Source organism: Vicia villosa, unplaced genomic scaffold (genome assembly GCF_029867415.1).
Source record: "Vicia villosa cultivar HV-30 ecotype Madison, WI unplaced genomic scaffold, Vvil1.0 ctg.000790F_1_1, whole genome shotgun sequence".
NCBI lineage: Eukaryota > Viridiplantae > Streptophyta > Magnoliopsida > Fabales > Fabaceae > Vicia > Vicia villosa.
Window position 1 is genome coordinate 463,845 of NW_026705350.1, and position 10,422 is coordinate 474,266.

Sequence of the window (10,422 nt, forward strand, 5' to 3'; positions counted from 1 at the left end):
TGGAGGCATGATGTGTTTGGAAAGAAAAATAGTATGGAGAATAGAAGAGTAGAAAATGGTTTGGAGGTTGGTTAGAAAAAGAGTGGTGGTGGTGTGGTTTTATAGTGAGGTTTGAAAATGGTGTGGTTAATGTAGAATTAAAATGGAGTTATGGTGGTGTTTGAAGTTTGAATGGAATGGAGAAATGGGAAATGATGTAGAGTTAAAGAGGTGAATGATGGAGGATGAATGAGGTTTATGGTGTTTAAATGGAAGAAATAATGGGGAGAATGAGGAAGATTGAATGATGAATTATGAAATTCAAATTCAAAATTCAAAAGGGAGTCTTCTTCTGCATGGTCAAACGCAATGCAGACTGCTGCCTTGGGAGACGCGCGTCTCAAGCAGTCAGTCTGCTGGGGGACAGAGCATGGAGACGGGCGTCTCCTGTCCTATGCATGCAGATTCTGGTCCCACAGAGGTGGAGACGCGCGTCTCTTAGCCTAGGGACATGCCATTTCGCATGTTGTGTTGTAGTCACGTGCTGACAGATACAAAATTATGAGAATAGCACAAATGGGACGAGTGATGTTACTATAAACAGCAAAATACCAGACTGAGTGAGTTATATGTATTCATAAATATATAGCAGTCAGACAGCAGAATAGTATAACACAGTAGCAGTAATGAATAAAATATTGCATTTCGAATTAAAAACTTGTACTGAATGTTGATATAGAAACAAAATTTAAAAATGCAGAAAATTAAATTCTAAACTAGGAATGAGAAATTGCTAAAACTAGAAATAAAATCTAATAATCTAAACGGTAACATCTATCCACGTCTATTGCTGTGCACATTAGAATGAATGTATTTGAAAACTTCGTCGAATTGAGCATTGACGGTGTCGATGAAATTGAAGAAGTGCATTTGCAAAGTGTGTAGCTCGTTGCACACATGTTGTACATCTTGTTGCAGTGCATTGATGGCTTGCTCATGCATGTTCTGATTAGGATTTCCTTGGTTCACTGATGCGGTGGATGCAGCAGGTTGTTGTGGTTCAAGCTCGACATCAGTCATGTCTACAGTATAGTCATCAGCAGAATCTTCAGAAGGAGTCTCAGGCTCATACTCGGGAATGGGTTTGTCTTCAGAAAGAGGTTCATATTCAGGAATGGGTTCATCTTCAGGAAGAGGCTCATATTCAGGCACATGATTATCCTTAGGCATAGGTTCGTAGTAACCAGGAGGAGTGTTAGGCTCAGATTCCGATACATGCATTTCCTCATCAAAATGTTCATAAGCTTGTGGGGTTTCAGGTGAGGGTTCTCTCTCTGACCATAGTAAAGCCAGTTAGCAGGGTTATGCACACTCGTCCTTGGACTCGGTAAGGTGAACTGATCCAGTACTTTATTATCAATGAGTAAATCAAACTGATCAGGTCAAAGGTTACCAATGATACATCGATTAAAGCAGAAGTGAATATCCATAGAATTGTGGGAACCAAGAGGTGTCAATCTAAGTAGAGGTATTCTCAGTCCTATAGCATTAGCAATCATAGTGACAAATCCGCCGATCCTAATAGGTGAAACTTTGTCTTGCATGATGCGCTCGAAGTTTGTTAGCATGAATGTGATGGCATTGACCGGACGATACTGAGAGGAGCAGAACATGATGAATAACTCTTCTCTAGAAACTTCAGTGACATTATCGGGTTTACCAAAGATGTAGTGAGCAATGATCTTATGCAAGTATCTGAAAGCAGGGTTATGGATGTTCTCAGATTGAAACTCGTTCTCTTCAGGGTTATCGTTTCCAGTGATCTTGCCCCAATATCTTTCTAACTCCGTATGCAAGATTGTCTTCAGCTACTTTGATGTATGCATCTGATCCATGAGGTAGTTCTAGCATTTCAGCAAAATCTCGGATGTAAAAGTTATATTCCATACCAAAGAGTCGAAAGAGGATTACTCCTTTCTTCAGTCCTTGTCCACAGTTAGGAAGATAAGTCAAAGAGCTTGTAATACGGTGAACTGACTTTTATTTTATAATATGCAACAATGTTGCGGTGAGCAAGAGTCGCCACCGACTTTTATTTTATCCAATTAGGAAAGGTATAAAAGAACAGGAAAGACCTTCTTTGAAAAGAGATCGAGTTCGGGGGGTAGGTTATGAAAAGGGAAGGTGTAAGCACCCTTTTCATCCGTAGTTATCTACGGGCTCTTAGTTTGCTTAGCTCGTTTTGTTTTGTTTGAAAAGCTTGAAAGGTATCGTGTGTGTTTAGAAAAACAATTTGATTTTGAGAATGTCTAAAAAGACAATGTTGAAAAACAGGGTGTGGAAAGTATTTTTATGTTGAGCAAGCAAACTAAAGGCTATTTACCCTATGTTTAGTCTTTCCTATACTTTTATGCTTTTCAGAGGGATAGGGCTAACCATACCATTTGTAGGTAGGTAGTCCTATCTATTGGACGTGCGGGACAATTGAAGGGTCATCAGAGGTCGTTTGAAGGCAACAGGATAGAGGTACCTTTAGCAAATTCGAAAGGACAATCATCTTTTCGTAGGCAACAGTTTGAGGGACTAGATCATGTATTTGTAGGCAACATCGAGGGTCAACGAGGGACCATGATATTTGATGATTTAAATCGTAGGGACATTTGCTATGGGTACCTCTATATTTGAGGGACACGACCTTTATTCATAAGGCAACCAAGAGGAGCGTACCCTAGAGGTGAGTGAGTGCAAGTGTGTTGGATTCAAATATTTAATCTTGAAATTAGCGAGCTAACATTCAATTACTTTATCTTGCCATACACACCCTTATTAGCATACATCTAAGCAGTTAAGTGGTGCAGAAAGTAAAAGCGGAAAGTAAAAGAGTCTTAAGTTATTACACGGCTTTGGGAGAGATACATAATAAGGAACTGCAGAAAGTAAAAAGTCCTAGTTAACTATTACAAACCCAAACGAAAGTAAAAATATACAAGACTTGAATAAAATTGCAAGTGTCCATAATAATCTGATTGCTCAAATGTAGTACCTCACAAAAACAAGAAAATATTAGAAACATAACAATGCATAAAATGAATAATGAAAAATATGAGCATGTATTATTAAAGAGAAATTTAACAATTAAGTTCTAGGTGAAATTAAATATACATTTTTGTATTTTTGGAGTTTAAAATATTGCAATAAAATAACATTCTATGACATTAAATTAATTAAGCCTAAATAACTAAGTCTTTTTATTTTTTGTATAGCTTAAAACCTAAATTAATTCTACTAACCTAATAACTTTTTCAATAAAAATATAACGGGATAAAATATATACATATCTGTGTTTTCTAAACAAACTAACCTAAAAAATCAACTATCTACCCATTACTAAGATGTTGCCCAAACAGACTAAAATACCCTTCCTCCCAAAAACAATTACACTACCAAAAGGATAGATAAGTAATTAACAAATTAAAAAACCAAGTTTGCCATTTGTGTGATTCTTATTGGACAACCTAGAAATATTTTGTACTACCAGCTTTTTCGTTTCACTTTTGTACTTCCATTCAAGTTTTTTCGTTTCCCTCCCTACAATATACCCACTCCATTCTCTGCAGAACTTACATTCAACTTTGGTAACCACACAACACAGAAGAACTTTAGGCGTTCAAAGCTTAGTCTCTCTTCCTCCTTTCCCTGTTCAACGTTTGTTAACCGGCAGGTATGAATAGCACCCACTAATCTGATTTTTTTTGCCATTTTCCTTTCGATTTTTCACGGACAACCCTTTTTGTTTTTTTTTTCTTTTTGATTTGTTGTTGTTGTTCCACTTAACACCACACGAGTTTTTGTTTCACTGCTGATTCGTAAGGCCGTTTAAGAGTGGAAAGAAAAGCATTGGTATAGAAGCAAGAACAAAACGTGAGCACCATGAGGAGCCTCAGGAAGATGACTATTGTCTCTTACATGGGCGTTTTTTATTTTATTTGTGGTCTCTTACATGGGAGCCTCAGTGAATCAGTGTCCTTGAAACCCTAAAACTGCCATCGAGTCATCTCTGTCCTCCAAGCCACGCAACGCTCATCCCATCTTACAACTTCTGCATAATTTTCTCTTAAACTAGGAGCCGCTCTATTTTTCTGGATTTGAGATCTATTTTATGAAATTGCAACACTGATTTACTTTTTGTTTCATAATATGTGATTCCTCAGAGTATTTGATTTACTTTTGTTTCAGAATATGCGATTCTTCACACCAAGATGAAGAACATGAAGCAAATCTTAATAATGTTAGGGTTGAACAGAAACATTTCCAAGACCCATGTTTAATAAAGGTAAATGTTTTTCTCAACTTTTATTTTGAATTTGAAACATTAAAGCTTACGATTTCAGGTATGCCATATGAAATTTTTTGTTGATGTTGTTGTTGTGTTGTTGTCTGCCTTATATATGCAGGTTGTTACAGCCAAGGTCATACACAAAAACTTACGACTTTAGTTACATGGTTTTTGTGTTTTCCTGTTATATTTTTTCTCTTTTCAGTTGAGAAGCTAACACATGTATAAGCTGTTTTGCTATCAAATATAAAAGTTGTTTTTGTTTTCCTGGTTGTATCTCTATGTTTCTCACTTTCTATTATAGATTCTTTTGTTTTGTTATTTCCTGATTTAGGTATGGGTAAGTTTGCAAAGCTAAAATTTTCTTGCCTATGTTCTTACTTATTTCAAGTCCGGTTTTTGACTAAAATATTTCACCCGAATGTGCATTTTAAGACAGGGGCGATTTGCCTAGATATCTTGAAAACTGCTTGGAGCCCTGCTTGGACTTTGCAGTCTGTCTGTAGGGCTATAATTGCTTTGATGGCACATCCAGAACCCGACAGCCCGCTGAATTGTGACTCAGGTAATCTTCTACGTTTAGGTGATGTTAGAGGGTACAAGGCTTGCAGCAATGCCAAAGAAAGGCTGATTAATTTCTGATAACTTCTGTTCTTTGTTGTCGAGTTAATAAGTTAGCAGTTAATGTAGAAGTTCTTTGTTCAAATTTTAATTTGTTTTAAGTGTATGCGTTTTATTTAATATATGATTTTTCTGAAAAATTCTTAATCTTCTCTAACTTGAACTTGAATATAAAGGTTTTTATGCTTCCTATATTTTCAATGTATCTTACCATCTTGAACTTGAATATATGAAGATCCTTAGTTACTGGCTTACTGCACCACATTTACTATGAGTCAAAGAGTAGAAACAAAAATAATTAAGATTTGTTTCGTTATCATGGTTTCATTGTCCTATTGCAGCATAACTGATTCACAACACTATTCAAAAAAATTCACTTATTATCTTTTTTTTTCACATGTTACAGTCGTGCACAAATTGTTCATCAGCCTCATGGAATGTCTGGTCGACAAATTGAACAACATGTATTCAAATGCATAGAAATGACTACACCTCAAAAATAACATGCATCAGACACGCGCAAGAAAAGCCAAGCAGGGAATTTTGAGGCTCAACCGAAGTATGTTACTTACAAATCGGAAAGTAATATTGTTACAATTTCAGTTAATGCTTCCTTATATGACAAACAGTTTCAATTGTACATATCCAATTCATTAAGCATCATTCATAATTATAAAACTGTTTGACACCATTAGATAATTCTGTGAAAGTCATTATGTTTAAGGTTATTTGCTATGGATTTGAAATTACAGATGTACAACCATCCCCAAACCAGGTAGGGGCAGGCCTCGGAAACAATTGGGAGTTCCAAACCTGGCGTTGAATTTGAACAGAGAGTTTGCTATCCAAACAAATAATTTGGCACAATCTATTCCAAATGAAACACCTGGAGTACGGGAATGTATTTGATGTAAGCAACTATCTCTTGATTAATTTTACTTTCTGGTATGTGTATTCAATTCTGGAGTTTAATTTCTGGTATGATTAGTTTTTTATCGGATGATTGAATTTTCATTCTAGCTGCATGGGCTATTTTAGAAATTCAAATTTCATTCTATTTTGGACAAAGCCTTAAGTTTTGCAGTTTGATTTTAGAATCTAAATACAGGGCAAGGAATATGTGTGTGTATTATTGTTAATGGTTGCATACCATTTGTTAATGCTGAGGGAATAGTATTTTTTATATCTTGTAATTACAGCCTATAAAGAAATACGTACCTTAAGATATATACTGATTTACTAAATGATAGTTATGCTAATTTTTGCAGGTAGATAACATTTTATCCCAAAGAAGGAGGCATTAAATTGGACAGATATCTTGCTTTATAGTTATACTAGTCATAGACCCGTGCTGTCGTCCGGGTATATTATTTGTAGTGTAATATTTTTTGAATGATACGAAAAATGTGAAGTAAAAAAAATTGATCAAATTGCATTTATAAAATGGAAATTAACCATTTTAAAAATTAAAAAAAATTAATAATCAAATATTAGTAGTATGAAAATTATATTATAAATTAAAATAGTGATCCACAAAAAAGTTTAAAATAGTTCAAGATTTACAAATATTATGTTGATTAAAATAAATAAAAAATTATGGTGATAATGACCCGTAAAAAATATTTTTTGTCAAGATTTACAACAATATTTATATATAGTTAATGTCAATCATGTAGTAGAAGATTTGTGATACCGCATAGAAAAAAATTGCTCATGTCTTAATTAAATATCTTAATTAAAAGTTTCTAGAATAAAAACATAGCCAAAAATATATTTGACCCAAAAATAAAAGTAGGTAGTATTAATTTTCATATTAATAGTATTAAAATAAAAGATAAATAAGAAAATAACAATTATACAAATATGCAATGGTTGCCTAGATTAGGCTCATGTATTAATAACAAACAAATAGACTAGGCTCATGTATTAAAAACAAACAAATGATCACAATTGCTCCGATGTACACAAACACACCACTTTCTCCCTTGTAGATGAATTAAATATTTGTGTATAAGCCTTAGAAGAAGCTGCATCTCTCATAGAACTTCCCCGGTCAAAACACAGATTGAAACTTAATTTACTATAACTGTTAAGTACTACAAATTAGTAAAAATATTAAACACAAAAGACTACATTGTTGAGCAATACAAGTATTTAAATTCGGCATTATGAATAAGTAGCAATGAATAGAGGACAAAACATAAGTGTACTAAATTGAACATAAAAATCAAGTGATTCTTCAATGCTATAAATTAAGTTTATTTAAATCCATATATTGTATTATCCACAGTGCCTAGCATTGTATGCTTTTTCAACTCCCGTAGCACCATAGCAGAAAAGAAATATGATGTTGATGTCTTTAGTTCAATGACATTATATTCATACACTTACCAAATAGCCAGCCCATGACATATTATATTCAATGCACAAGCACAACTTCACAGTTTCACTAATTACCAACTGCACTGTCAGCCCTGTAAACCAATTCAAATCTTCATCATCACAAGCAAAAGCCTGGAGACAAAAACAACCTACAACATACTGCACAAGAGCATTCATTCATAATTGGACTTTCAAACCAGTTCAAAACCCACCTACCTGCAACACACATAAAAAATCAGAAATCAATGCCCAATATACACTCCAGAAGACCATCATCAGAAGGTTCCACGAGTTTGGAAGACTTATGCATCAAGGCTGAGTTGAATAGTGATGATCTAGATGAAGCAGCAGAATGGTTGTCATTGCCTCTTTCAGCCCTCAGGTTGCTCGTTAACGAAACCACGTCTCTACGTGAGAAGGATCTTCTGCATTTGGTCCCTATAGAAGATCTTGTTAGACTACTAATAGATATAAATACATAGAGAAGAAAGCACATCAATAACAGGAAAAAACCTCACCCAAAGAACTTAAGCCTTGCAGTTAATCCACATCTGGCCATGAAATATGTTCTGGGTCTGCACAAACAAAGCACGTATCAATCTAAACATAACCTTGTCAAACACATATTCAATTACTACATTCAACCAACACTAACATTTATACAGCTAAAAATCAGTATAACTAATTTTAACCTCCGTCCAACTAACTTAACAGTCCAAACTCCAAACAATTGGTGTGAAAATTAGATTGTACTTACTCTAAGATCTGATAACCGGACCAAGATCTGCATCAGGTTCAGTTCCAACATTTACTCTAAGAGCTAGTATTTGACCACTTCTCTTCCAATATTCCTATCAATAAAAAACAAAAATGACTCATCAATCTTTATTCATGAACTTTAACAAAAAAAAAGGGGTCACTCAAATAATCTTACATCCATATTTAGTACAAAGATTAAAAGGGTCAACTGCAATATTTGAATCAAAACCAAAATGGGTATTAGAAACCCTAAACATCAAAATTTAACAACTCAAAAATAAAACTGAATCAAAACCACCAACCTTGAAAACAAAAGTGATGAAAGGAGAGCAGAAACGATGGAGTGGGATCGAACAAGCGTAGATCTGCAAGTTACTGACAAACAAATCAGGAACAAAATACAAAATGCAATGAGAGGGTTACGGAATTGGAATTCTAATTTTATCGCCTGAAAGGGGAAGAGGAAGCAGGAAAGCTATTTGCCTCACGAGCAACCTCTTCAGTTCGGCGTTCACAATGAGCATGGGTTTGTTCGGCAATCCACTTGCGCCATGGGTTTGTTCGGCAATCCACTTGCGGTGTTGGTTAGGGTTTGAAAGGAAAACGGAAAGGAGAAAAGAGAAAATAGTGAGAGAGAAGGGAAAGGTTACCGGAAGAGAGAAGGGAAAAACACCTATGCAAGTACAACAAATGATTAAACTGACCAATGAGAACACAACGCTTGGCATGGAGTAATTTTTATTTTGTTAATTACTTTAATAACCTTTAGCAAGGGCAAAAATATTTTGTTGGAAGGGCAAAAAAGTCAGTTTGGGCAACACTTTAGTATTGGATAGATAGTTGATATACTTTTTGTCCTCCACTTGCAGCTATTTATTGTCTTAGTGTTGAATGAACATGGTTTTTTAGGATTTCTTTTTATTAATAATTTAACCAGTCAATACTATGGGTTGACACTCTCTATCTAGATGTTGTGGTTATAGTTTTTGGAGTGGTTTGAATTATTTACTATCTATCTTTCAAATGATGTGTTATTCCCATCTATATTATAGTTTTTACTATCTATATTTCAAATGATGTGTTTTTGAAACTTAGTATTTCGTAGTACCTTTTTTTTCCTTGCATCCTTACTTATTCTTTTATTTTATTTTGTTTTATTAACCATGCTCCACTAATGTTATGTGATTGTGGAGCTATGAGTAGATATAATTTGTATTCTATACTGGATGAAAAGTTGAGTCCACCAATTTATGTGTTATTTGTTTGATATTCATTACTTTTGATATATAATATAATGTTTTTTATTTCATAAATACATAACTCATTTTAAACTTATAAATACATTTAAATACATTGTACTAATTTTATCGATGCACCTTTTTTTTAATATTAAGAAAATAATAATTAATATCTTATGAGTCATTATTAACACAATATTTATTTTATTTTAATTAACACAATAATATTAAAAATTTATTTATCTCGTGGATCACTATCAATACAATATCTTTTTTATTTTATTCATTCATTTTATATTAGCTGTTGATAACTAACTATTTTCACGGGTCACTATCACCCTAATAATTTTTTATTTATTTGTTATATATTTATTAACAATTAAACCTTAGAACCTAATATTGGATCATATTCCTACATATTCCTATATGATTTAAGATATAAATTAACTTACTTGTATTAACATACATTTTTTGTGAATCATTATTTTAACTTAGAATTTAATTTTCATACTATTAATATCTTATTAGTAAAACCTTTTTTAAACGGTTAATTTACAATTTATATATATGCAATTTGGTTAAACTTTTTTATTTCACATTTTTTCGTATCGTTTAAAAAATACTACATCACAAACAATACACCCGTGCGACAGCACGGGTCTTTGACTCGCACGGGTCTTTGACTAGTTTAAATGAGTTAGACAAGCATAGAGCAAAATGTATTGTGATAGATAAGTGTACTATTTAAAGTTCAATTTATTTCATAAAAAAAAACAATCAAAACAAAACAATTATATAGGAGACAAAATAGTAAAATCGAGAGAGCCTCTCTGTATTAATGTAAAGTTTTGAAATGTAAGTGGTCATTATTCTTTTGACTTTTTCCACCCATTACCCACTAAACAAGTGACACATGATGGTTTTAATTCCAATAAAAACAAAATTAATAACATAAAAGGATAAACCAAGAGATTATGCATAAAAAACTCAGATCTATCAACTGTTTTCTCTCGTCTTCATCTCATGCTACCTTTACCCAATTTCTCTCACTCAGCAAATCATTCAAACATTCAAACAGAAACCACTCAAAACTATTGGAAACAAAAA

At 33.5% G+C, this 10,422-nt stretch overlaps 1 protein-coding gene and 1 long non-coding RNA gene across 4 annotated transcripts; one reads left to right on the forward strand and one right to left on the reverse strand.

Moving 5' to 3' along the window:
• Positions 1-1,872: 1,872 nt before the first annotated feature.
• LOC131631206 (uncharacterized) lies at positions 1,873-5,321 on the forward strand. The gene is made up of 4 exons (XM_058901987.1): positions 1,873-1,877; positions 3,518-3,700; positions 4,216-4,312; positions 4,751-5,321. Exons 1-4 carry the CDS (start codon positions 1,873-1,875, stop codon positions 4,955-4,957), a joined length of 492 nt encoding a protein of 163 aa, XP_058757970.1. The 3' UTR covers positions 4,958-5,321.
• Positions 5,322-6,539: 1,218 nt separating this feature from the next.
• LOC131631185 (uncharacterized) lies at positions 6,540-8,887 on the reverse strand. 3 transcript variants are annotated; one of them, XR_009292626.1, is made up of 5 exons: positions 8,380-8,880; positions 8,076-8,169; positions 7,837-7,893; positions 7,535-7,756; positions 6,540-7,410 (listed from the first exon to the last, which is right to left on the reverse strand). It is a non-coding gene; the product is annotated as an uncharacterized LOC131631185 (long non-coding RNA). The 3 variants fall into 3 exon arrangements; XR_009292627.1 differs by having other exon boundaries at positions 6,543-7,756; positions 8,380-8,442; positions 8,573-8,887; XR_009292625.1 differs by having other exon boundaries at positions 6,547-7,756.
• Between the last annotated feature and the right edge of the window lie 1,535 nt (positions 8,888-10,422).

Excerpts from the sequence above, each read along its gene's own strand:
- LOC131631206 (XM_058901987.1), top strand. Across the intron at positions 3,701-4,215 it reads CAACGTTTGTTAACCGGCAG|AATATGCGATTCTTCACACC; the intron begins GTATGAATAGCA and ends CTTTTGTTTCAG. Across the intron at positions 4,313-4,750 it reads AAGACCCATGTTTAATAAAG|ACAGGGGCGATTTGCCTAGA; the intron begins GTAAATGTTTTT and ends GTGCATTTTAAG.